Below are 27,598 nucleotides of genomic sequence, written 5' to 3'. Positions count from 1 at the left end.
GATAAATTTATAAATCAGTTAGAAGAGTTTATAGATCATTTATAAATTCTCAGTTCTGATGTTCTTTTTATTTTGACAAGAAGGGGCCAAAGGAAAAATGGATTAACATATTTTCTTTCTGTGATAACAAAATTTAATTTATAAGGGTTTATAAACATAATTTATAAAGGTTATACACCATTACAAGGGATTATAAAATAATTTATAAAAGTATGTAAAATTTCTGAAGTGGTAGAGTCTTGCTTGCTTTCCGCATGTGCCTCAGAATCTGTCATGTATCATCATCTCTTTACAACGCCTGCACGTGTTTTTTTAGATTTATAAATTTAATATTGTGTATCAAAGTGTTGGGCTTTAAGCCGAAAGGGTTTAAAGATGTTTATAAAGATTTTATATCGAATTTATAAGGGTTTATAAAAGGTTTAAATAAGTTTATATAAGATTTATAAGTGTTTATAAAAGGTTTTAAGGGGTTTGAAGAGTTTATATAAAGTTTATATAAAAATATAAATGTTTCTAAACCATTTAAATATTTATATCACTATTTATAAATGCTTATAAAACCATTTATGAACCATTTATAAATTTTATAAAAGCTTATAAAACCATTTATGAACTATTTAATCAGTAAACTGTGAAAACGTAGGGCTAGTCTTCATAGCCTCAACCAGCTCAGAAAGATCAGACTCAATCTTTTCCAAGGAGTTCATTTTTACAGCTGCAATGTACAGCCACGAAGCAAAGTTGCCAGATTCACCAACCAAATCCACATGCACCTGAAAACAAACATTACACAATTGTATAAAAGTATAAAACACAAACAAAGTATAAACCCATATACACTTCCAGGAACATATCAATGCATAATCCATCGATTCATTAAATTGCCTACCCAACAATCAAAGCCACATGTAAAAAATACACACGGCTTTCTACTCGAGGCATGTGACATAAACAAAAAGCTAGAGTCTTGGCTCATGGTGATGGACCAGGGCATGCACACAAACTACTAAGAGACAGACTCAAGAACTACAGAGAGCATACTTGGCCAAGAGTGACAGAAAGCAAGCGTCCGGTGGGAAGACCAAGACGGCTACCACCTAAAGAGAAAGCGCTGCTATACAAGAGCCTCAATTTGCCTTAGAGCTTGTCAAGACCCTCAGTAAGATCCACAGGTCCACCAGCGGATTCGAGCTGTTTAGCAGCAGTCTCAGCTCTTTGTAGGTCATTTACACTCGCTACGAGTCCTCTGTTTATTCCCGAAACCACACTCTGCAACCCTCACAACATCATAATCACAAAAGAGATTCTTCTAATTTTAATTGAATCAGCCTCACTCACCAGTAACTTGACATTCAGCGATTTGATTCCTTCGTTATCTCCCGATGTCTCCGGTTCGCGAAAGGAGACCTCCCCGACGGTTGATTTCACGACGAGGTTCTCTTTTCAGGTGTAGTGAAGCTTAAACGAGACGATTTCGGAGTGGCGATAAGCACCAGATCTCGTCGGACGTTAGTTCGTCGATGATGATGATGAGGATAGGTTTGATTTAATTAATCAGGGGTAGAATAGTATTTTATCTTATAAATTTTTAAGGGTAAAGTTGATTAGTGTATTTTTGAAAAGTGGTATCATGAAAGTGGTATTAATGACAATTTCTCAACATTCTGTTGGACCTAACATTTATTTTGTAAGTTTTTAAATTAAATATACTTTTATACTTTATAGTTAAACATATATTTAATCACTAATGTTCCTTTCTTTATACTACTATCCATGTTTCCAAACAATATACTTATTTCTTTATACTACTATCAGTGTTTCCAAACAATATACTTATTTCTATATACTACTATCAATGTTTTCAAACAATATATTTTTATACTACCATCAATGTTTCCAAATAATACAATAATTAATCTTAATTATTTTATATCTATCATTTTCTCTTTAAAATTTTGTAGAAACGTCATAATTTCATAAATTGCAAATAGTGAACTTTAAAATTTCGATTATAAGATTACAAATTATGAAACTATTACAATTTAAATCCAATTAGATTACATATCGGTAATCCATCAGTTCAATCGGTTAGTCTCGGGTTTTAGTGATTTTTTAATATGAATATTTTAAAAACATAAATTGAATTGTCAGATCTCCGGATTAACCGGTATAATCACAATCGGGATGAATTTAAAAATACTGATTTAAATGAAAAAATATTTTAAATACACACTCTTTAAAAATTACCAAAATATTTGTTAAATTATTAGTGAGATTTTTCATCGTAAAATATCCCGCGCTTCAAAAGCGCGGGTCAAAATCTAGTAGCTTATTGACTTGTAGTTTAATTATTCAAAGAAAAGGTCATCACAACGAAGAAAGTGTGATGGAAAACGAAAGATTAAATGTTTAAATATTTTCAGTTGACACCTTGCCCTACATTATTAAATGATACTATTTATGTGGCTTAAGATTTGAGATTCTTTTAGATCCGTGATATTGTATGTCTTTTTCGTGCTTTAAGTCAATGGACCGACTTTGCATCTCACCCATATGTTAAAATACCTCAAATTATAGTATCATTTTTTTTTTAATTATAGTATCATTTAAGTAACACATATACATATAATGATAAAAACATATAACTCAAGTTGTAAAAAAGTAATGAATTGCAGCAATGAAGTTAGAGATTACCGACAATTTGTATAATTGACCACTATTTTCCACAAGTATCATAATGTTTTTATAATTATTGTTCTTGAGATAGAAGCAATGTTTTGAAAACCGGACCGGATGTTTTGAAAACCGGACCGGACACCGACTCGGTGAAGCTACTGGTTGACTGGTTAGACCGGTTCAACCGGTCGAATCGGGTTTTTTATTTATATAAAAATGTATATAATTATATATTTATACTATATAAACTTTACTTCTATATATAATACTTTCTCTATTTTTTTATTAACTCAAAATAAACAACAAACATAAATCTGATTACTATGTAAACTAAAAATTAAAAAAACAAATGATTTACAGCTAAAACAATCATATTTATTTATTTTTACAACTAACATTTCAAATTTTAAGAATATGGTAAAATAAAAATAGTATATGAGAGTCAAAAATATATTTTCACATTTTTTCTCAGAAAAATAAAAAATCAATTAAATAGTGATAGTTGAATACTAATTATAAAATATTAAATTTTAGCTAGTAATAATTAAAAACACTTAATTATATGTTAATTTTTAAGAACCGGGTTTTAAAATTAAACCGGGTCACCGGTTTTACCGGATTTCAGCCGGTTTACTAGTTTTTATCAAATTCGGGTTTTAAACCGAACCGGACTCGACTTCTTCAGCGAGTCATGGTCGGACCGGTTCGTCCGGCCGGTCCGATCCGGTTTTCAAAACATTGCATAGAAGAGTTAGAGAGACTACCGATCTTATTTTATGATCTTAACCTTGTAGCGGCATTGACAGTACAGTCGCTTCCGAAATTCATTATCCTTCATTAGTTTTCTTCCACACTTGAGTCCTCTCATTTTATTATTATGCAAGACATAGTAGTATCATTATATTTAGACAACTCAAGGGTTGACAAAAAAAAAGACAACTTCTAAAAATCCAAAATGTATGAAGTATGATATACTATTTAAATTGCGCCATATGTGTACACGTGAAACGTTAATGACGGTTAGATAAGTATTAAGCTTTATTTTTACCAAAAAAAAAGTATTAAGCTTTATATAAACTTTCTTTATTTCTATCTTTCTTTATTTCTATTTTTCTGATATACATAGTCCTTATTGGTTCATGTGGTTAGTTTTAAAATACGTATACTATTATTTGCAGAATAAGTTTTCACATTCGAACTCTCAGGTTAAAACTTATACTAACATTTTGTTTCAAAAAAATGTATTTTTTTATATTTCAATGTATTTTTTGTCAACTAATAATAAAAATTATGGTTTTTAAAAATATTAATTATATTTCTTAAAATCTTATTGGTTTAGAAATATAGGAAACATAAAATTACAAAAAACTATGAAGTAATAACTATGTTTTGATATGTTTTTTTAATAAGTCTAAAATCTTATAATATATATTATTTTGAAACGGAGGAAGTATTAGTTAATATCATCTATACACTTAATAAATAAAATATATAAGTTACACACAAAATAAAAACTAATATTTTAATTAGATTAATGATTTAAAATTAATAATAATAAGAATTAGTCAAAATCTAAAAAAAAATTTTAAAAAGAATAATTCCTATATATATTATATCTTTATCTAAAATATTATATAATATTTTCAATCGTAAAAATGACATGTTAATAATGAATTTACTATACAATCTAAAGATAATTCTTATATATTTATGTTGTTATTTAAAATATTATATAATACTTTGAGTCATAAAATTTAATGATGGTATTTGAATTAATAAAACATGTAATAATAAGTATTTTTAATATGATGGCAAAACACCTAGTGATACTATAAAATTGATTAATTAACACACAACCTAATCCATATTTAAAATACCGAGTAATACCGGAAATAACAAAATCACTTGTTACTAAATTATTTTGTAAACTATTTGAACCGAATCTCAAACTCAAAATTTTGTTTCTAACAAAGTTTCAAATCCAAAACAAACAGATTGACACTGTTAGAGCCAAATCTAAAATTTTTGAATCTTTAAACAAGAAAATGAAAAACCCTTACACAGGAGATCGAACTCGTAACCTAAATATACATAAGTGAACATAAATCACATGCCTTAATTAATATTATTATATGATAATTGGTCCACTAAATACATAAACTCAATTTAAGTTAGAAGCACATGTTTCAAACCCAACCCTAAACTATTACTACTTGGTTGTTTAATTCCATATTCACTGACTCAAACATCAATGACAGAGAACAAGCGAGCAACTTGACTGTTTGACATCTACGGATCTACCTACCCCTTTTTGGTAAAATTAGCTGGAAAGAATACGACCAAGAAAAATAAACTATGAAAAATCATTTTAGGGGCTAATTTAACCCCACGATAAAAGAGGGGGGGGGGTAAAACTTTCATTAATAGTTAGATGGCTACAACATAGAAATATTTAAACAGTTTAAAGGGTCTGTATTTAAATAGTAAAAAGGGTCGCCCAACGGTAGGTTGCTTCACAACGGGTCTATCTCAAAAAGAACACCGACAGTGGACCTAACGGTAACTAAACAATCCTCAGAGTTGTAAAGAACTACGAGAATGCCATTACCTGTCGCTCGCTCGTACGCAAAAATAAAGTACCACGAAATTGCTAAATTTAGCATCTACAGATCTTCTTCCCATATCATCTCTCTCTCTCCCTCCCATCGCTGGATCTTGAAGATCTAAATCTTTCGCTTTTTCTCCCAAGTGCATTAGCAGTTCTTTTAAGAATCTAGTGTTTCTCCCAAACTCTTCGATCCGGTTTTGGTTTCTGTGTCTTTTTGTGATTCCAAGAATCTCCATTTTTCACATTGGTCACTGTATTTTTTGTTTATTGAGATCTCTTCTGAGATCATTCATATTGAAAAAAGAGTTTCTTTTCTTGTCTCTCTTCAAAAGGGTTTCTAAGTTACTGAGTTTTGAATTTTTGAATCTGAGAAAATCACTCTGTTTTTATCATTCTTCTTTGCCTCCTCTGTTTTTCGTCGATTCATCTGTAAAGACTCAACCTTTATATCTTTTTCTTGAAGAAGATGCAGCAAGGTCAGGTGAAGAAGGTTAGTCTCTCACTAATAAGAAAAGGGTTTCATCTTTTGTTGCGAATCTGATTAGTTTTGCTCTGTTTCTTTCCTTCGGTAACGCAAAAACAGAGCATGAAAGAGGTAGACTTTTTCACCGAGTACGGCGACGCAAACCGTTACCAGATCCTAGAAGTCATTGGGAAAGGAAGCTACGGAGTCGTCTGCGCAGCCGTCGACACGCACACTGGAGAGAAAGTCGCCATCAAGAAGATCAAGGATGTCTTTGAGCACATCTCCGACGCTCTCCGTATCCTCCGTGAGGTCAAGCTTCTCCGGCTCCTGAGGCACCCTGATATAGTCGAGATCAAAAGCATCATGCTTCCACCTTCCAAGAGGGAGTTTAAAGACATTTATGTCGTGTTTGAGCTCATGGAGTCGGATCTGCATCAGGTCATCAAAGCTAACGATGACTTGACTAGGGAGCACCATCAGTTTTTCCTTTATCAGATGCTACGTGCCTTGAAGTATATGCATACAGGTGGCTTTTTCTTATTATTATTACTCTCTCGAATTGGTGCTGTAATTAGTAAACTCGGTGATTAACTGGATTGTGTTTTTGTGGTGCAGCTAATGTTTACCATCGTGATCTTAAACCGAAGAACATACTGGCTAATGCAAACTGCAAGTTGAAAGTTTGTGACTTTGGACTAGCGAGAGTGTCATTCAATGATACGCCTACAACAGTCTTTTGGACGGTCTGCACCTTTTCTTCTTTGATTACTTACTCAGTTTTGGTAATCTCTCTAGTGTGTTTGAATGTTCTTCTGTCTTTCTTGTTTTCAGGATTATGTTGCCACAAGATGGTACAGGGCACCTGAGCTCTGTGGTTCATTCTGTTCTAAGGTACTTGTGAATGTTTGGTGTAGAATCTATGCGGAACAGTGTAGATTCTCAATAGACTGAGTTGCAGTTTGTTTCTTTGTGCAGTACACTCCAGCCATTGACATTTGGAGCATTGGCTGCATCTTTGCGGAGGTGTTGTTAGGGAAGCCTCTGTTTCCTGGTAAAAGTGTGGTTCATCAGTTAGAGCTCATCACAGATCTTCTTGGCACACCAAAAGCAGAGACTATTGCTGGAGTATGTTCATTTTTTTGCCAAGTTTCTACTTCGGTTGGAGGAGTAGATGCATAAACTAATAGTATATATATCTCTAACGCAGGTTCGAAATGAAAAAGCTCGAAAATACCTAGGAGAAATGAGGAAGAAAAGTCTCGTCCCCTTTACACAAAAGTTTCCTAACGCAGATCCTTCAGCATTGCGCCTTTTGCAAAGACTGTTGGCTTTTGATCCAAAGGATAGGCCTACTGCTACAGAGGTGCGTACCTGTTCTTTCCTTTCATTAGTGCAGAAAAGCTCTTTGTTCATATATCTCAGCTCCTTATGTGGTGGTGATTGTTATTTGACAGGCGCTGGCTGATCCTTACTTTAAGGGCCTTGCTAAGATTGAAAGAGAACCTTCTTGTCAGCAAATCTCAAAGATGGAGTTTGAATTTGAGAGACGAAGGTTAACAAAGGATGACATTAGAGAGCTGATATACAGGGAGATACTTGAATACCATCCTCAGCTGCTCAAGGATTATATGAACGGATCTGAAGGCTCAAGTTTCTTATATCCTAGGTCCTTACTTCACCTCTCAAAACCGTTATTCACATTAAACTCTCTCTCTCTCATTACTCATTTTCGCTGATAGATTGATTTTGATATTGCAGTGCCATTGGTCATCTGAGGAAACAGTTTGCTTACTTGGAAGAAAATAGCGGCAAAAGTGGGCCAGTCATACCTCCAGAGAGAAAGCATACTTCACTTCCACGGTATTGTTTTCTCTTCCGTTCATATCAACTGTGCAGAGTATACATCTCTTTAGATTAATCTTTCATGTTCATCTCCATAGGTCTACAGTTCACTCCAGTGTAGTAGCCTCCAGTGCTCAACCTGGCTTGAATGCACCAGACAGTAGACGTGTTTCTTTCGAACCTTCAAGAAACGGTGTAGCTCCATCAACTTCAACTAAACCTTTAGGACCTCCTCCAAGAGTACCATCAGCTAGACCAGGCCGTGCTGTGGAAACATCTGTAAGTTATGAGAATGCCAGGAACCTCAAAGAGTCGTCCCATGATGCAAGAACATCATATTACAGAAGCACAGTACCCCCTCCACAGACCGCATCTCCTAACTGTTTCTTCCATCCTAACACCATGAACCAAGAGAAGCGTGGTGGTGGTGGTGGTACAGAAGCTGCTGCTTCCCAGCCAAAACCGCAGTTTGTTGTCCCTACCCAATGCAACTCCTCAAAGCCAGCTGAGCTGAACCCAAACCCTTATGTCCAATCACAGCACAAGGTGGGTATTGATGCTAAGCTGTTGCAGGCACAATCCCAGTATGGTCCTGCTGGAGCCGCCGCGGTTGCAGTAGCAGCACATAGGAGCATAGGCACGGTTGGGTATGGCATGTCTTAGAATTAGCAGTTTGTTGGTCTCAGGTGATTGATTGCTCCCCTCGTTAGTCGTTTATGTAATGTAAGTATTATTGGAACCAAGCCTTGATTTGAACTCATCTGAGATTGTAATAATAAAAAAAAGTTCGTTTTAACCTCACCAAACGTCTCTCTGCAAAAGTCAAAATGTGCAAGATTGGTCCCATTTGCCCTGGGCTAAATAATACAGAACCATGGCCAAACAGTTGTTGTTGGTTCGTAGATATTCTAATCCGGAAACGATTGTCTGTCACACAACATTATTAGTAAATTCTAATACTCTTTTAAGGTTATGAAAATCTCAAAAAAGAAGGATATTATGACTAACCAAAATTAGTCATAATCGTCGAGCAGCGTATAAAGATGACCATCACCATATATATGAGAAGTCAACGGACTTAAACAAGCCTCGATAGATTCATATTCCGGGTGAGTCTTATCGCTGTAAAAGAACCTGTGAAGTTCATGCTTGACCTGAATCCAGCTTCCACCTGGTGTCTTCTTCACTTTCATTTGTTTGAATTCCTCTCTTATGGCCGAAACTCTCTCGTATCCACCGGTTTCCATATATATATTAGACAATAATATAAAAGCGCCGTTATGCTCTGTTGGCGGCTGTTGTATATCATTTAATCGCTTTTCGGCAATTATTGCGAGACCTAAGTTCCCATGGAGGCGACAAGATGCTAATATTGACCTCCAGCCTACAGGATTATCCCGCACGGGCATTGCTAATGCCAACTTATATGCTTCATCCAGCTTGCCTGCACGGCCAAGCATGTCTATCACACAAGTGTAGTGATCACTTGTTGGGACGATGTTGTACACTGTCTCCATCTGCGCAAAAAACCTCCTCCCTTCGCTAACGAAGCCTGAGTGGTTACAGCTTGAAGCAACCCAACGAATGTGATCTCATCAGGTCTGACACCTGCTTCGCACATACGTGAGAACATATCCAAAGCTAACTCACCGCGGCTCTGCACACCGTAACCGTTAATCATGATGTTCCAAGAAGCTGAGTCTTTATTCCTCATCGAGTCGAAAACCGTCTGTGCATCTCTCAAGTCCCCGCATTTCGCGTACATGTCCATCAAGGAGTTGTTAATGAACTCATCATTGGAGTTTCGGTTTAAAAGTCCGTTAACGATCATGTAGCCGTGAATCTCTCTTCCCTGGTTCAGTGCAGCTAAACGACCGCAAGTGGGGAGAACTGTCGTCAAAGTAACGAGATCAGGTTGGATTCCGGAACAAATCATCCTGTTGAAAAGAGCTAAAGCTCCATCATGATCACCGCAGTAGTCATGAACACACAACACAGAGTTCCACGTAAATATATCTCTCTTTTTATCCATCCCTTCAAAGATCTTGACTGCTTCCTCTAGCCATCTACTCTTTCCATACATATCAATCAACGCATTCGACACAACAACACCAGAATCAAACCCCGTCTTCACCGCAAGCCCATGGATCGATCTACCATTGTCAAGATCCAATAACACAGTGAAAGCTGACAACACCCCGGTGATGGTATGCCTACTCAAGGCAACACCTTCCTCACGCATTTGACTAAAAACTCTCAAAGCATCCTCAAACTTAAACATCTGAGAATACCCAATAACCAAAGCGTTCCAAAGCACACTGTCATCTCTCTCAGGCAATTCGTCGAACACCTTCTGCGCATCCTCCACTAACCTAAACTTCAAATAACAACTAACCAACGCACTCCCTACATAACAATCCGAATCAAACCCAAGTTTAAACGCCAACCCGTGAACCTTCTTAACATCAGTAACCTCCATTGCATCGCTTCCTTTAAGCAAACTAGGAAACGTATACTTATCAGGTAAAACCCCCTTAGCTCTCATCTCTCTGTACATCTCCACCGCATCGAAAGGAAACCCATTCACCACGAACCCAGAGATGATCGCGTTGTAAGCGAACACGTCTCGCTCGGTGGATCCACCGGAGACGGAGATCGCGCGACGCATGAGACCGCACTTGGCGTACATGTTGACGAGGCTGGTGACGGCGCGAGGGGAGGAGCCGTCGAGAAGCCCTTTGCGAACCATGAAGCCGTGAAGCTGCACGCCGGAAACGGCGTCGTTGCGCTGCGCGCAGCGTTGCAGTGCGGCGATGCATGTAGCGACATGGTGGTGGTCGTATCTCTTCGGCGGCTGTTCTTCTTCGATTTGGGAGGAGAGTGTGGAGTAGAGAGATGATAAAGGAGAGGGCTTTATAGAGGAGCTTCGTGGGAGCAGCCTCAGAGTTCCGATGGAATGTTTTTGAATCTGGATTCGAAGGAAGAAGACGGTCATGTTCTCTGGCTCCACGATTTGAAATTGTGCTTTTTTAGTTTGTTTTTTTATATGCTCGATAACCTTAATGGGCTTGATACAAAGAATAGGCCCATTTTAGCTGTCAAGTAGGAACGTAAACAGTCCCATATCGGTGAAGCGAAGAGAAGAAGGTACGTGTATATGGCGATGGAGTGACGAAGATGATTGTCCCTTCGGGGACATCCGATAAAATTGGAACGATACAGAGAAGATTAGCATGGCCCCTGCGCAAGGATGACACGCACAAATCGAGAAATGGTCCAAATTTTTTTTTGTTCTTTTTTTCTAGATCGATTCAATCTTCATCTGTTCTTCTGGGTTTTTCATTGCTTTACTTTCTAAGTCAGAACAGATACTTTGGATGCAAATCTGCGAGAAAAGGAGTCACTACACGTTTAACGTTGAAGTTCTAGGGTTTTGTTAATTAATTTTACTGGAAATAAACTTTAGTTAGCTAAGACTTCGTGCTGTTGCAATTCTGATGGTCGGAGAAAATTCTCGAACGCGGTTTGTTTCAAGGCGACGACACCAATGTCTTTTGTTAAATGAGATTATTGGTACGATATTCCGGTTAAGTTATCAGCATTTTTTTTGGTTAACATGTTTTCAAGAAAAACAGGCCTTTTGGGCCTAATGAAATGAACCGAACATGATTGAGGCAGTAAAATTACTGAACATCCATCATGTTGGATTCTTCACAATTGTATGCATTACATACCAAAAGAATCAGACAAAATTACAAAAGGGAGGCTTGCTTAGTTTCATGAGTCGTTTGTCGGAGAGATGAGTGACTTAGACATTTTCATCCATGTTCCTGTCCTTGTGGTGGATGTTGCTGCTGCAGATCATGGCCACCAGTCCAAGCACTGGGTGGTCCATGAAGAGGAGGATAATAGCCTTCAACGCCTGTATGTGCCTGGACCAGCATCTTCATCATATGAACACATTGTATGTGAAGATAATTGTCCTTTCAGTTAACTTTTTTAATTCATCCACACCCAAACAAGAACATGAACAAACAAGCCTTATGTGGCTCGTGATGTCATAAAAACCCTGTGTCCCTACAAGCTACTGTGATATATATACATATATAGTATATTTCCATAAGCTATAACAAAAGCAAAACAAACCATCTTAAGTGACAATAAAGTTAATATTTCATACTAGGTGTGTTATGTGTTTCATACTAGGTGTGTTATGTGTTGTGCACGGACTAAATGATATTACAGAAATAATTTATAAATTAGCTATTTTAAATGGGATTTCTAACAAATTATAAATTTTATACCATTTAAATGTTGAGTTTTTGCAATATATTTTTCTGAGTTCACTAAAATTATTTATTAATTCAATACTCAGAAAAATAATTATTTATTTGTTTTTTAAATGAGATATATAAGAATAACTTTGGTGTTGAAGCATCAACAAAAATGTGTTAATATTCTTTTCAATCATTCAATGTATTAAGAGTTTATATTATTTTCCATTAACAATTAATTTCTAATTTTTTTGAATGAATGTAAATTTTATTCAATCAAAACCTTTATACATCTAGTGTGTAAGAGATCAAAGAATATACTCTAAAAAGCTATAAAAGAAAATAAATCCCTCCTCATGCTGTTGACTCTCTAGTCTCGAACCATGTGATCAAGCCCTCTTCAAGGTACATGTGTCCCAGCCCCTTTACCGAAAGCAACTGAAGCCTGATTGTTCTATCTACAAACTTGGTGATGAGACTCTGTTGATCAATTGCACAAGCGCCAATGCTAATATTACTAGATAGACTACAACGGCTACAGTTTATAGCCAACCGAAAGAATCATGAAAGTCAAAGGTGAGATTAGATATTGAATTGAGGGGAAAATAAAACTACATAGGGTATAAATATTAAATACCATAGTAATGAACATTAAATATATCGGTGGAATTCACATGAAGCTCACCATTTTTACCTATATACGTTCCTCACCCCTCTACTCTCCAATAGCTCTAATAGACCCCCCAAAAACACCCCAAAAAAACCAATGGAAGCCTTGTGGAAGTTAGAGGATAAACTGAAGCTAACAACGAAAGACGCGGTCGTGATCTTGGTCGGAACAGCGGCTGCAGTAACGCTCCTCTGCACAGCCGTAGCGTTTCTCAACCGAGGTTCTCGAGGATTAAAGCAAGTAGCAGACGCGGAGTGGGCATCTGAAACATCGTCTGTTTGGTCAAGAACAATAATGGAAGAAACAAGGACCCGTAAATGGAGCAAAGTGAAGAGAAGGCTGATGGGTTCGTTTTGTTGGAGCTCTGCAGCTAAGTGGATGGAGATGGAAACGAGACCTAAGCCACGGACATTGCTTGCGGTAAAAGAAAGGAGCCTTAATGCGGTTGATCCGGTTTGGCAGCGACCGATTCTGATGGGTGAGAAATGTGAACTCCCTCGGTTTAGTGGTTTAATATTGTATGATCAACGTGGTGATCCGGTTCAGCATTCTCCATCTCAGGAAGAAGTGAGTTTTAAGTTTGCACTTCTTCTACACCAAACAACAACAAAAAAATGTCTTTTTTAACTAGAAATGGATATAAGTTAAGTGTTATTGTTTTGTAGGTGAAACAGAGTTCTCTGGTAAGAACAACTTTGAGAGATTTGCTTTCGTAATTGTCTTCTCGAAGTTCCGTGCGTAACAAGTTTTAATACCGCCAGGAAAGGTAAGACTCGGAGAACTCCAAAACAAAACATGTTTATGTAAACCAATGTCTTATATATGTGATGTAGAAACGAATCTTCTTCCTCTCTTTGTGTGTTGTGATTTTTTAAATAGGCCAAATGGAAAAAATTTTAAAAAATTTAAAAACAATATCTATGAACCAATTCAATTGCTACAAGCTGTTGCAAACGTTCTATAACAAAGAAAGCAAAATCTTTATGAACAAACAAATAGAATAATCTTCTTTTAGAAAAAACAATATATGGACAAATGTTCTTCAAAATCAACCCACCAGAGATCTCCATCACACACACAAAAAACAAAATCCACATCAGTGAATCTTTCATGTGGTCTCACATAATCTTCAGCGATCGAGACATCAAAACTAGCTTCTTTGCCGAAACTCACACATAAGTAACAATCAAAGGCTCTTTTGTTTCTTCCTCTATAGAGTTTCTGTGGTAGTAACAGTACAAAGATAGCTGCACAATACCAAGAACCGTTCCTATTCCATTTGGTGTCTGAGTTTTTCAAAACAATAAAGGTTTGTTAATTACTTATAAGAGAAATAACACAAACTACAAATCACACTTACTGAAGAGTACACAGCTTACATAAACAAAGGCGTCACTGTTGAATAGTCCGAACATGAAGAAGGAAGCACTCATCAAGAAAGTAGATAGAGAGAGATAAAACGGCATAAACTCAACGCTCTTTGTCTTAATCACTAAGTTCTGGTTAAGACAAAACAAGTCAGGCAATCAACAAAGCTGGCAACAGATGATAATATTTTGCTTTGACGGTTTCTTGGAAACTTACAATAACAAACAAGGGAGAAGCAAACATGGAGACAAGAGAACCGCAGCTCAAGAACCCGACAAGGTACCATCGTGTGACCTTCTCAGGTATCTGCAAACTTCCAGCTACAATCAACGCAACCACAGCAAACACCACAAGAAGCAGAAGAAGCATCCTCATCTGCCATATGATTCAAGAACTTGATTAGAGCAATAACCAACATTTTAAAAGCAAACTTTTCGTGTGAAGAATCAATCAAGAAACCTTGGTCTTCTTGTCTGTATGCAAGATGAAGAGGATAATGTAACAAAGCTGAAAAGTGGCTCCAACGCCATTAACAGTCACAAGCATGAAGTTTCTTTGGGATACGTAAGGTGAGCCGTACCAAAGGCAGATCAAGCAGTTCAAGAGAGCGTAAATGTATGGTAAACCAGAGAATTGCTCGGTTGATTTGTTCCTCATGATTCTCCTAAACGTTGGCCTACACATAAAACAGAGAGACACACACACACACAGAAAGAATAAGAAAGAAACCAGTGAAGTTTAATATACAAGTAAGGAGTACAAGATTAGTAGATGGTGATGAAGAAGAAGAAGAACTCACATCGGTGAAACGAAAAGACCAAATGCAAATATGTTGCCTGAAACAGAACAAACAATGCAACAGTAGTAAACATCAAGCTAGAGTTCTTGTTTTAAGTTCCAAAGAAGAAAAAACAGAGCAGAAATGGCCAGACATATTTTCTTGATTTGGTGATAATCATGACAATAAATCCAGATCCAATATATGTATATTCATTAAACTAAAAAGGAATCAAAAAGAACTACAGTGAAAGAGAATCAAAAGCAGATTAAAGTCTTTACCTGCGATTCCAGCAACATCTTTCCACTTTGAGAAAGAACCATCTAAAGCAAACAAATCCATGAGAAGCTTCTCTGTCTCATACAAAAAAGGAAAGAGAGTCTCTCTTTGTTTTACTTCAGCTTTTCTTCGTTCCTCTGTTCTGTTCTGATGGAGGCAGAGATTTTAAGAAGAAGAGAGAACTAATATAGAGACTAATGAAGGTGATTTGTAATAGAAGATGACTTTCTTTAAAGAGCAAGGAGCAAAAGATTGAAGGCGTACGACCGACTATATATATGCGGTCCAGGTTCGGCTGTGAGCCTGTGACTACTATTTCTACCAACAAAGTTACGTATATGTTACAAATTACAAAATGACATGAACACGTTAAGCATGCGTATAATCTATCCAAACTTCTAGAAAATAAAATTAAAAATCAGAATTTTAATAAATTGATATTTGACTAGTAAGACTTCATTGATTATTCTTTGGATAGGCTAGAGATTTCAAATTCAAAAGTATCAATACTATCTACAAAAATATATGAGATTATAACCTATATAAAACCATCTTCAGAGGATCTCTATTTTCATCTCTATATTTTCTTGAAATAGAGAAATTCTATGATATACTTCTATAATAGAGTTTTTCTATTAATAGAAAAAATTATAAAGCATTGTTATTTTCATCTCTAAATATAGAAACAAAAAGTAGGATTTTTCTATATTTAAAAAAATAGAGAAATTCTATTATAAATGCATACATGGAACAAATCTACATTTATAATAGAGATCTCTATTTTAGAATAAAATATAGAAATATACATTTGAAATGCTCTAAATCTGGTTTCAATCATTTAAAATATAATAACTGATTTTCCTATTTCATGTGTAAAAATTTTCTTTGGATATTCCTGTTTCATGGATATTTCAAAATCATATTGCAAAAATGTGAAAACGATGTCCAAGGGACGCTCAATTAAATGTCTTCTCGATTTGGATTGAGCTCTCAAAGAGTTGCGCTTTGTCGACAATGATCCCCACTTGATTTATCTAAGATCATTCTGACCAATCATTTATTTTTCTTTTGGATTGCGTGTAGGAGCTTTTTGTGTGGTTTACATTCGACATTCCCCTAGACAAGAAATTTAAAATAACAAAACAACATTTGCTCGTCGTGTATACTATATCCAACAAGAGCACCCTAATTTTAAAAATAATAAGAAATGGTCTTTTTTTTTAAAAGTATGTTAGCCTGTGTTTTTGAACCTTTACTATTTTTAATACTTGATTAATGATCATAGAAAAATAGAAAGATCTTTTTTATGAAACGAAAACAAAAATTCTTAACCATTTTATTCGAGTAAAACCAAATTAATATATAAAGTCACGTAAACCAAATGAAATTATTTTTACAAATATTTTTCAAATATTTTGTTCGGTTTTGAGTGCGGGTTGGGTTTGATATTAGTTTTTGGATGTAACACTCCAAGAACGATTCGAATATATAGATCAAGTCTAATAGAGTATGAGACTTTGATTTTCGGGTCGATTCTAAAATTAGGTTTTTGGGTACAAATATTCTTGAGTAATTATGTTACATAAATACTAAGAAAATATAAATGTTACAGATTTTAAGAATGAAGTTTAAAAATGATTTCTGAAATGCTTAGTTAAGCAACTTGGCATATTAAATATAGTTACCAAAACATATTAAATTAAATTAATCTTAGATAAAAATATGATAACAAAAAAACATAATAATAGAAATTAAATTTTTCATAAAAAAATAAAACAAAAAATATACTCACCTTTTGAAAAGATGGATCAAAACCTAGTTAACATTAAAAAAAACATAATCACTCACATCTTCAAATTCCCACAACTGCAACAGTTTGCATTTCAACCAGACTTTAATCAATTGCGTTTTAAAATTTCGACCTAAAACCACATACATTAAACACGACCATCAACGTACTTTGTAACTAAGACAGTCATTTTCTTTTTGAAAATTGGCTTAAGACAAAATCAGTTGCGCTTTAAATTTTCGACCTAAAGAACCCATACATTAAACACGCAATAAAATGGTACTCCATTTTTTTTACAAATACTCCCTCCGTTTCTTAAAGAGTGTCGTTGTGACATTTTTCACACAGATTAAGAAAATTGTTGAAATATATGTAAATTGTAATTAATTATACCTCTTTGACCAATAGTATTTTAGATAAATAAAATTATTTATAAAATCAATGCAGTTTGCAATTAATTTTCAGTTGAAAGTTAGTATAATTTACATTGGAATTGTAAAGTGACACTCTTTTTGTAACAAGAAAATGAGCTCAGATGACACTTATTATGAAATAGAGGGAGTATATCCAGATTGGAATTTACTATGCTTAATCGGTTTTCATCTACCTATATATATTTTGAATTTTCAGACACAGTATATATACTGTTATTAGGTATATAAATAATCCGAATATAATTATAATCAGTGACATTGAACTATGTGTTGTTCATATGGATATGGATGACTAGCTTCCGGTTTGATTTCTATATGAATCTGTTTTGTTGACGACAAAAAAAAAAAAAAAAAACTATGCGTTCATGACCGTGCATGGGATAGATTTTCAGAGGACGACGGGTCTAGACTTTGAATTTTGCGTGTATATTTTTGAACGTTGCAAACTTGATTTTTTTCTTCTTTTATTCATCATCCAGAAAACCATTATACTTTCTGTTTTGTCTTTAACTAATTCATTCCTTGATCAACTAAAGAAATAAAAAAGTAGTAAACAGTAATTAGTTGACTAAGAGTATTTCCAATGTAAAATTCTATTTTTTTCTTTAAAATGGAGTAAAGTGAATATAAAGTAAAATTGCTCTAATCTCATTTCATTTTTCACTCCATAATGGAGTCATGAACAAACAAAAAATGGAGTTGGGTTGGAACATTTGTTACTTCATATTTACTTTTACTCCATTTTGAAATAAAAAATGGAATTGGGTTGGAGATGCCCTAAGCCAAGTCGTAGTTATTACCTATATTAAGCAAATTCACGCGATCTATATACAAAGCGTGGGACAACTAATGTTTTTATTTTTAATTAGTTTGAACGTTACGCGAATATCTGTCATCAATCTTTTATTTTGACTTTCTTCATCAATTTTCGATTATTAGGTCTGAAAACCGCTTACCCAACGTTTACGTGGTATGAAAAAAATTGAAACCTGAGAAGCAATGATTATCGATCATAGATCGGTACGTAAACATTTCTTATATAAGATAATAAAGGATAAATTCTCTACAAACATTTGGGGGAGGCAGGACCGTAGTGTCTCTATTCTAATACTTGTGAAAATGAGAGAAAGCGAGGGGCATACATTTTCTTTCTCTATATAAGTGAAAAAAATGATAACGGGCTTTATTTTTGCTTAAACAGAGATCACGAAGCCCCAAAGAGGGTGGTGTCCTACGTTCTTTAAATCTACGAAACCGAAACTCAAGCGGACATAACGGTGCCTATATTTTCGGTTGGTAAATTTAAAAGGAAAAAAACTCACCGTAACTATTGAAGCGTAGTAGGGGCAATTAGGTAATTGCGGGGGCAGTCTGCTGGTTCTCCGTAACCGTCTCAGGGGGCTGACCGTTTTCTGACGCTCGTTTAGATTGAGATTCCTTCCCTCTCATTTCTCCTATTAGACTCTTCACTCTTATTGATCCCTCCCCTCTCCCCCACCTTCTTCAACTTTAGATTGATCTTTGATCTGAATCAACACGGTAAACCTTTGCCCGAACTCTTTCTGTATCATCATAATTATGTATGCTTTCTTAGCCATTTCATGAAATGTTTTTTTTGTTGGTATCTGTGATCTTCGAAGCTTGTTATAGTTTTGCCATTGGATCTACTGCTCACTCTTGTGGATCTGGATCTGCTTTCTTGCGATCCGGATTCCTCCAATAGCTGTAGCTTGCGTTAGATTTAGCTTCCTGTTTACTGAATCATGTCTGTGTTTTCAAAAGGATGTTAGATCTGAATCAGTTCTTATTAATGTGGTTGTTTCCTTCCCACATTTGAGCTTTATTCAGATTACATGGAATTTTCGTTTGTAGTCCTTATGTTTGATTAAATTACAATTGATCCCATAAAGTTCTAATTATTCACATTTGAGCTGCAATTTTCATGGTTTCTGGTGTCCCTGCAGATACATCACTATCACAATGGCTACATATAAGCCCAAGAACATCCTCATCACCGGAGCAGCCGGCTTCATCGCCTCCCACGTGGCCAACAGACTAGTCCGCACCTACCCTGACTACAAAATCGTCGTCCTCGACAAGCTCGACTACTGCTCCAATCTCAAAAACCTCAACCCTTCCAAATCCTCCCCAAACTTCAAGTTCGTCAAGGGAGACATCGCCAGCGACGACCTCGTCAGCTACCTCCTCATAACCGAGAACATCGACACCATCATGCACTTCGCCGCCCAGACCCACGTCGACAACTCCTTCGGCAACTCCTTCGAGTTCACCAAGAACAACATCTACGGCACCCACGTCCTCCTCGAAGCATGCAAAGTCACTGGACAGCAGATCAGAAGGTTCATCCACGTCAGCACCGACGAGGTTTACGGCGAGACCGACGAGGACGCTTCCGTGGGAAACCACGAGGCTTCTCAGCTGCTCCCCACGAATCCTTACTCCGCTACTAAGGCTGGTGCTGAGATGCTTGTGATGGCCTATGGTAGATCGTACGGGCTGCCCGTTATAACTACCCGTGGGAACAATGTTTATGGTCCTAACCAGTTTCCCGAAAAGCTGATTCCGAAATTCATGTTGTTGGCTATGAGCGGGAAACCGCTTCCGATCCACGGAGATGGATCTAACGTTAGGAGTTATCTCTACTGTGAAGATGTCGCTGAGGCTTTTGAGGTTGTTTTACACAGAGGGGAAGTTAACCATGTGTATAACATCGGGACGACGAGGGAGAGGAGAGTGATTGATGTGGCGAATGACATCTCCAAGCTCTTTGGGACTGACCCTGACTCCACTATTCAGTTTGTGGAGAACCGGCCGTTTAATGACCAGAGGTACTTTCTTGATGACCAGAAGCTGAAGAAACTGGGATGGTCTGAACGGACCGCTTGGGAAGAAGGGCTGAGGAAGACGATGGAGTGGTACACGGAGAACCCTGATTGGTGGGGTGATGTTACCGGAGCTCTGCTTCCTCACCCGAGGATGCTGATGATGCCTGGTGATAGACTCTGTGAAGACGGCGAGCGCAAGGATTCAGATGGTAATCAGACGTTCACGGTGGTTACTCCCAACAAGAGTCTTGGTAGTTCTGGAGAGAACAAAGCACCCTTTAAGTTCCTTTTATACGGCAAGACCGGGTGGCTCGGTGGTCTTCTAGGGAAGCTATGTGAGAAGCAAGGGATTCCGTACGAGTATGGGAAAGGGAGATTAGAGGATAGAGCTTCTCTCGTGGCGGATATTCGCAGCGTTAAACCTACTCATGTCTTCAATGCCGCCGGTGTAACGGGAAGACCCAATGTTGACTGGTGCGAGTCCCACAAAACCGAGACTATCCGAGCCAACGTTGCTGGCACTTTGACTCTAGCAGATGTTTGCAGAGAGAATGGTCTGTTGATGATGAACTTTGCTACCGGTTGTATATTTGAGTACGACGCTGCACATCCTGAAGGTTCAGGGATTGGATTCAAGGAAGAAGACAAACCCAACTTCACCGGTTCATTCTACTCAAAGACAAAGGCAATGGTGGAAGAGCTTCTGAGAGAGTACGACAACGTGTGCACCTTGAGAGTACGCATGCCGATCTCATCCGACTTGAACAACCCGCGAAACTTCATCACGAAGATCTCGCGTTACAACAAAGTGGTGAACATCCCAAACAGCATGACCATACTAGACGAGCTCTTACCGATCTCGATCGAGATGGCGAAGAGGAACCTGAGGGGAGTTTGGAACTTCACCAACCCAGGAGTGGTGAGCCACAACGAGATACTAGAGATGTACAAGAGTTACATCGAGCCGGCTTTCAAATGGTCCAACTTCACTTTGGAGGAACAGGCTAAGGTCATTGTGGCACCGCGGAGCAACAACGAGATGGATGGTGCCAAGCTCAGCAAGGAGTTCCCGGAGATGCTTTCCATCAAAGATTCGTTGATCAAATACGTCTTTGAACCCAACAAGAGAACGTGAAAACCCTCCTTAACACACATATTCACTTTTGTTATATTATCCTGCAGGTTGTTTCACTATAATGATTCTACTATTATTTTGATTTGTTTTTTTTTATTTATCACATGATTCATTTACTCTCTTTTTGGCACTGTACTACGATTCATAACTTTGTTACATTATTACAGAAATAAATTTATTTTTGTTATAAAATAACTTACAATTTTATAGTATCGAAAAATTTAAATAAGAGTGAAATTTTATACCCGCAGAAATAAAAGAACACTGATATAAGTATAATAACGAGAGAGAGAGTAAGTTATATGAGGAAGAAGAGAATGGTGTAAAAGTGCGCATTACAATCGATCGAAACAATCGTTTATATAGAAGTAAAAAGAGAAAGTTACTGTGTGTGTATAGTGGCAGTGGGCTCCACATAATTTACTTCACACGATCATTTTCAATGATCGGTGCTTCCTTTGTTGACATTCCATTTTTCACGTTTATAACACTCCCCCTTGGAGACCAGTGTCACTATCTCTTCTTGCTTAACGTTTTTGTTGCCTCGTTAAAAACCTTTCCAGGAAAACCCAATGGAAAAAACCATAGTAAGGTAAAAAGAGTACAACCACGTAAGCTCCCCCTCGGATGAGCAGTCATAGATCATTCCGATGACGCATTCCAATGTTATGAACATGTTTTCTGAATACCGAGGTAGGAAGTGATTTAGTGAAGAGGTCAGCTGCATTGTCGCTTGATCGAACATATCTTACTTCAATCTCTTTCTTCTTCTCGAGCTCTTGAGTGTATGAGAAGAACTTCGGATGAATATGCTTCGTTCTATCGCTTTTGATATATCCTTCCTTTGTTTGAGCAACACATGCCGCATTATCTTCATATAGAATAGTTGGCTCCGTATTTTCGTCAATTCCACTGCTTGAACAGATATGTCGGCTTATTGATCTTAGCCATACACATTCTCGACTTGCTTCATGGAGTGCGATGATCTCAGCATGATTTGAAGAAGTAGCCACGAGTGTCTGCTTTTGAGAACGCCAAGATATGGCAGTGCCTCCAATAGTAAAAACGTATCCCGTTTGTGATCTAGCTTTGTGTGGATCTGACAAATAACCTGCATCTGCAAAACCAATCATTTGACCCTTTGAATTTTTAGGGTAAAATAGACCTAAATCAATGGTCCCTTGAAGATAACGAAAGACATGTTTAATTCCATTCCAATGTCTTCGTGTGGGGGATGAACTGAATCTTGCTAAAAGATTGATGGCAAAAGATATATCTGGTCGAGTACAATTTGCAAGATACATAAGAGCTCCAATTGCACTTAGATATGGAACTTCGGGACCAAGTATTTCTTCATTTTCTTCGGATGGTCGGAATGGATCATTTTCAACATTAAGTGATCTAACTACCATCGGGGTGCTAAGAGGAGTTGCTTTATCCATGTTAAAGCGTTTCAATACTCTTTTGGTATATGTAGATTGATGTAGAAATATACCCTTTTGAGAATGCTCAATCTGTAAGCCTAGACAATATTTTGTCTGTCCGAGATCTTTCATCTCAAATTCTCCTTTTAAATAATCTGATGCCTTTTGTATTTCTTCTTGAGTTCCGATAATATTAAGATCATCAACGTACACCGCGATTATCACAAATCCGGTTGTAGTTTTCTTTATGAAAACACAAGGACATATAGGATCATTTGTGTATCCTTCTTTTGTTAAATGCTCACTTAGACGATTGTACCACATACGTCCTGATTGCTTTAAGCCATATAATGATCTTTGCAATTTTATTGCACATAACTCTTTAGGTTTGGAACTTAAGATTTCTGGAATTTTAAATCCATCTGGGATTCTCATGTAGATATCAGTATCTAATGATCCATATAAATATGCCGTAACCACATCCATGAGACGCATCTCGAGATTTTTATCAGCTGCTAGACTCATCAGGAATCTAAAAGTGATTGCATCCATAACAGGAGAATATGTTTCCTCATAATCAATTCCAGGCCTTTGAGAAAAACCTTGGGCTACGAGACGAGCTTTGTATCTTGTAATCTCATTTTTTTCATTTCGTTTTCGGACGAACACCCATTTGTATCCAACAGGTTTCACATCTTTGGGTGTGAGCACAATAGGTCCGAATACGTTTCGTTTGTTAAGGGAATCTAGTTCGACTTGAATTGCATCTTTCCATTTCATCCAGTCATGTCTCTTTTGACATTCATATACAGATTTTGGTTCTGGATCTTCGTTTTCTTCATTTATTTCTTGTGCTAAGAGATATGAGAAAACATCATCAATGTCATCCATCTTATTTCGTTTCCATATCTTTCCATTATGGATGTAATTGATAGAAATCTCGTGATTTCCTTCAGATTCAATATGTTCTCTATTGTCGTTAGATTCACAATTTTCTTCTTCCAAAATATTTTCTGTTATTTTGGGAGTATCATGCTTTTCACCTTCCTTACGTTTCCTAGGAACTTTATCTTTCGAACCAATAGGTCTACCGCGTTTCAAACGTGTTCCTGATTCACGTGTATCAACTGCCGCTCCATATTTTTGTGGTATTTCAATACGAGCAGGAGTATTTGCAGCTGGTATGTGTGATTTAGTTACCATTTTGGTATCAGCAAATGCATCGGGTAATTGACTTGCTATATTTTGTAACTGCATGATACGTCGAACTTCTAGTTCTGATTGTTTCGTAGGAGGATCAAGGTGTAATAAAGATGGCACATTCCATTTGATTTCCTTTCCTACTTGATTATTGTCTCCCCCTAGGGTTGGGAACTCTTTCTCATTGAAATGACAATCGGCAAATCGTGCCGTAAACACATCACCAGTTTGTGGTTCTAGATATCTTATTATTGATGGAGAATCATAACCAATATATATTCCTAACCGTCTTTGTGGTCCCATCTTTGTACGTTGCGGTGGTGCTATTGGGATATAAACTGCACAACCAAAGACTTTTAGATGGGAAATATTTGGTTCTCTACCAAACGCTAACTGTAATGGGGAATATCTATGGTACGCACTGGGTCTTATCCGAATGAGTGCTTCTGCATGCAGAATGGCATGTCCCCATACAGAGGTTGGAAGTTTTGATCTCATGATCAATGGCCTTGCAATTAATTGCAATCGTTTAATTAGTGATTCTGCCAAACCGTTTTGTGTATGAACATGAGCAACTGAGTGCTCTACTTCAATCCCTGATACCATACAGTAATCATTAAATGCTTGGGATGTGAATTCACCAGCATTATCTAATCTAACTCTTTTAATTGGATGATCAGAGAACTGAGCTCTTAATTTGATTATTTGAGTTAAAAATCTCGCAAATGCCATATTTCGAGATGATAATAGGCAAACATGTGACCATCTACTCGACGCATCGATTAATACCATAAAGTAGTAGAATGGTCCACATGGTGGATGTATTGGTCCACAAATGTCACCTTGGATTCTTTCTAAGAATTTTGGTGATTCTTTATCAATTTTGGTTGGTGATGGTCTTATGATTAATTTCCCAAGAGCACATGCAGCACATGTCATTTTATTACTTTGATATAGATCTTGGGTTTTCATTGAATGACCATGTGAACTTTCAATGACTTTTCGCATCATTGTAGTGCCTGGATGACCAAGACGGTCATGCCATAATGTAATATCTTCTGGATTTCTTTTGACCACAAGGTTTGATTCTATCGCATTAATATAAGTCTGATGTAATCCAGAAGGAAGTTTTGGAAACTTTTCCAGTACAAGATTTTTGCCTGATTTTTCAGAAGTTATATACATATACTTCTTTCCATTCTCAGTTGCAGACTGAGTTTCATATCCTTGAAGGTATATATCTTTGAAACTCAACAAATTTCTCTTTGAATTTGGAGAATACAAGGCATTGTTTATGGAAAACTTTGTTCCATTAGGCAACATAAAGTTTGCTTTGCCAATTCCCTCGATCAAATCCGTAGGACCTGATATTGTGTTTACAGTCATTTTTGCTGATTTTAAGTTAGAGAAATATCTCTTATCTTTCAGAATAGTATGTGTTGTACCACTATCTGGAATGCAAACTTCTCTGCCAATTTGCTTAGTTGTTGTTCCATTATCCATTTCTGTAACACACAATTAATATTAATAAAGAAAATAAATTTTCATAAGTAAACATTATATAATTATACATTGATTATAAGCACACACACTTATACATTAGACTATAATTATACATTAGTTGTTTCGAAAAACAATTTTATTCTAGAACTGAAAATACATAATAGTAATAATAATTTATGACATCACTGGCATTATTGGGCTTGGTTACTATAAGCATTTTAATTATCTTGATGAGTGGCCTCGTTGACATCGTCCATAAAGTCAGAAGACTCAAGGTATGTAGATGTTGTACCCTCGAAGTGCTCATTGAGATTAACTTCCTTTGCTTTGCCTTTGATGGTTTCTTGGTACAACTTACATAGATGCTGAGGAGTTCGGCATACTTGAGACCAATGCCCCTTCGATCCACATCTGTAACAGACGTTCTCGTTTTTACGAGTAGGGTTTTCTTGGGCTTCATTCCCTTTTCCACGATTGGATCGATTCCATGTGTTGGATCCCCTTCCTCTTGGGTTGTAACTCCTTTCATTACCACGATTAAATCGATGACCACGACCACGACCGTGACCACGACCACGACCACGACCACGATAGGAAAAATTTCCTCTTTCCGGATTTTTTACATCCGTCGCATTCACCTCAGGAAATGCTTTGGTTCCCGTGGGTCGGGTATTGTGATTTTTGATAAGGAGTTCATTATTTTTCTCCGCTATCATGAGCGCTACAGCGAGTTCAGAGAACCTCGTGTATCCACGGTTTCTGTATTGTTCTTGTAGAACATAATGGTTTTTGTGGAACGTTTGGTAAGTCTTCTCAAGCATTTCTGCTTCCGTTACGGGCTTACCGCAATATTCTAATTGCGCCGCTATCCTTAATATAGCGGAATTGTACGTTTCCACCTTTTCAAAATCTTGAAATCGTAGGTTCGCCCACTCATCGAGTGCATGGGGAAGAGTTATTTTCTTCTGGTTATCAAACCTCTCCTTTAGGGCTTTCCAAAGATCTAGAGGATCTTTTACCCTCGCATAGTCATGCGTAAGATTTTCATCTAGGTGTTTTCTCAGAAATATTACGGCCCTAGATCTTTCGTGAGAAGCTGATTTATTCCCTTCTTTTATTGTCTCGAGTATTTTCTCTGAGTCTAGATGAAGCTCCATATTAGTTATCCATGCCGTGTAATTTGCCCCAGTTATTTCCAAAGCCGGAAACTGGAGTTTTTCAATATTTGCCATTTCTGAATTTCCAAGACACAAAATAGTAAATTTTATTAGAATTTTATAATATTTAAAATGAACCGTTTACATTAATCATGCAAGCAATTACAAATAGAAATAATGTATAGAAAAGTAAACCGATATTCATCGTAAATTCCCCCGGAGCAAATTCTCCAACGAATAAACCGTAAATAGATACACAAATTAGAATTGCAACTAAAATCAAAAACGCGCGAATCATCTTTCTTGGAATGAAAAACCGGAGGAGAGCGATTTGAAAATATTTGAGAGATAATGAAATGTTTGGATGAAGAAAATGAGTGAAGTATGAATGTATTTATAGATGTAAAAATACTGTTCATAGCCGTTGTAAAAAGGTAAAATTTTTGAATTTTTTTCTTTGTGACCGTTGGGGTTGAATCGTTAAATCGAAAAACAGTTTGAAAATATCGTAATAATCAGTCAATCAATTTTAGTAAATTTCACTATATATATATATATATATATTTTTTTTTTTTTATAGGTGAGCAAACATTTGTATAATAAATTAATATAATACACAAATAATATATTAATCGTATATGGTGATAGATAATTTATATTTTTAATATTGAATAAATTTGTGGTGCGGCGGCACAGCCAAGCCAAATGTAATGGTGTGTGTTAATTAAACAATCAAGGTTTTATTAACGAGGCGACCATACCGCCCGCATTAATATAGATAAATAATAGTGAATTAAAAACAAACACTATAAAATATAAACATAAATTAGGCGGTATACCGGCCATTATAGCAGGGTAAATATGATACATATAAACTTTACCGAATTGCAGAGTGATCGTGCTGATAACGTGTTATAATAACTTACAATTTTATAGTATCGAAAAATTTAAATAAGAGTGAATTTTATCCCCGCAGAAATAAAAGAACACTGATATAAGTATAATAACGAGAGAGAGAGTAAGTTATATGTGAGAAGAGAATGGGTGTAAAAGTGCGCATTACAATCTCGATCGAACAATCGTTTATATAGAAGTAAAAGAGAAAGTTACTGTGTGTGCATAGTGGCAGTGGGCTCCACATAATTT

The 27,598-nt window shown here is 36.5% G+C and overlaps 5 protein-coding genes, 1 non-coding gene and 1 pseudogene across 6 annotated transcripts; 4 read left to right on the top strand and 3 right to left on the bottom strand.

Moving 5' to 3' along the window:
- Positions 1 to 620: 620 nt before the first annotated feature.
- Positions 621 to 3,479, bottom strand: LOC130497011 (plastid-lipid-associated protein 6, chloroplastic-like; annotated as a pseudogene).
- A 1,860-nt stretch (positions 3,480 to 5,339) lies between these two features.
- LOC108812480 (mitogen-activated protein kinase 19) lies at positions 5,340 to 8,401 on the top strand. The gene is made up of 9 exons (XM_018584756.2): positions 5,340 to 5,777; positions 5,871 to 6,279; positions 6,369 to 6,496; positions 6,585 to 6,644; positions 6,729 to 6,878; positions 6,961 to 7,116; positions 7,208 to 7,419; positions 7,512 to 7,613; positions 7,694 to 8,401. The coding sequence occupies exons 1-9, from the start codon at positions 5,754 to 5,756 to the stop codon at positions 8,256 to 8,258; spliced, it is 1,806 nt and encodes a 601-aa protein (XP_018440258.1). The 5' UTR covers positions 5,340 to 5,753; the 3' UTR covers positions 8,259 to 8,401.
- Positions 8,402 to 8,481: 80 nt separating this feature from the next.
- On the bottom strand, positions 8,482 to 10,717 carry LOC108812479 (pentatricopeptide repeat-containing protein At3g14730). Its single transcript, XM_018584754.2, is given in 2 exon segments — positions 8,482 to 9,162; positions 9,165 to 10,717. Coding segments are annotated over 2 exon segments (1,980 nt in total). The 5' UTR covers positions 10,591 to 10,717; the 3' UTR covers positions 8,482 to 8,608.
- A 61-nt stretch (positions 10,718 to 10,778) lies between these two features.
- Positions 10,779 to 10,881, top strand: LOC130497138 (U6 spliceosomal RNA). The gene has a single exon (XR_008936151.1). It is a non-coding gene; the product is annotated as a U6 spliceosomal RNA (small nuclear RNA).
- Positions 10,882 to 12,175: 1,294 nt separating this feature from the next.
- On the top strand, positions 12,176 to 13,392 carry LOC108807325 (uncharacterized). The gene is made up of 2 exons (XM_018579594.2): positions 12,176 to 13,106; positions 13,205 to 13,392. The coding sequence occupies exons 1-2, from the start codon at positions 12,636 to 12,638 to the stop codon at positions 13,253 to 13,255; spliced, it is 522 nt and encodes a 173-aa protein (XP_018435096.1). The 5' UTR covers positions 12,176 to 12,635; the 3' UTR covers positions 13,256 to 13,392.
- Positions 13,393 to 13,441: 49 nt separating this feature from the next.
- On the bottom strand, positions 13,442 to 15,272 carry LOC108807324 (bidirectional sugar transporter SWEET2). Its single transcript, XM_018579593.2, has 6 exons — positions 14,967 to 15,272; positions 14,707 to 14,743; positions 14,367 to 14,583; positions 14,124 to 14,282; positions 13,919 to 14,038; positions 13,442 to 13,825 (listed from the first exon to the last, which is right to left on the bottom strand). The coding sequence occupies exons 1-6, from the start codon at positions 15,025 to 15,027 to the stop codon at positions 13,709 to 13,711; spliced, it is 711 nt and encodes a 236-aa protein (XP_018435095.1). The 5' UTR covers positions 15,028 to 15,272; the 3' UTR covers positions 13,442 to 13,708.
- A 3,042-nt stretch (positions 15,273 to 18,314) lies between these two features.
- Positions 18,315 to 21,363, top strand: LOC108813360 (trifunctional UDP-glucose 4,6-dehydratase/UDP-4-keto-6-deoxy-D-glucose 3,5-epimerase/UDP-4-keto-L-rhamnose-reductase RHM3). The gene is made up of 2 exons (XM_018585897.2): positions 18,315 to 18,726; positions 19,152 to 21,363. Exon 2 carries the CDS (start codon positions 19,168 to 19,170, stop codon positions 21,166 to 21,168), a length of 2,001 nt encoding a protein of 666 aa, XP_018441399.1. The 5' UTR covers positions 18,315 to 18,726; positions 19,152 to 19,167; the 3' UTR covers positions 21,169 to 21,363.
- Positions 21,364 to 27,598: the final 6,235 nt, after the last annotated feature.

The sequence above is a fragment of the Raphanus sativus genome, chromosome 6 (assembly GCF_000801105.2).
Source record: "Raphanus sativus cultivar WK10039 chromosome 6, ASM80110v3, whole genome shotgun sequence".
NCBI lineage: Eukaryota > Viridiplantae > Streptophyta > Magnoliopsida > Brassicales > Brassicaceae > Raphanus > Raphanus sativus.
Note: the sequence above shows the minus strand (reverse complement) of the source record. Positions and strands in the feature narration are given on the sequence as shown.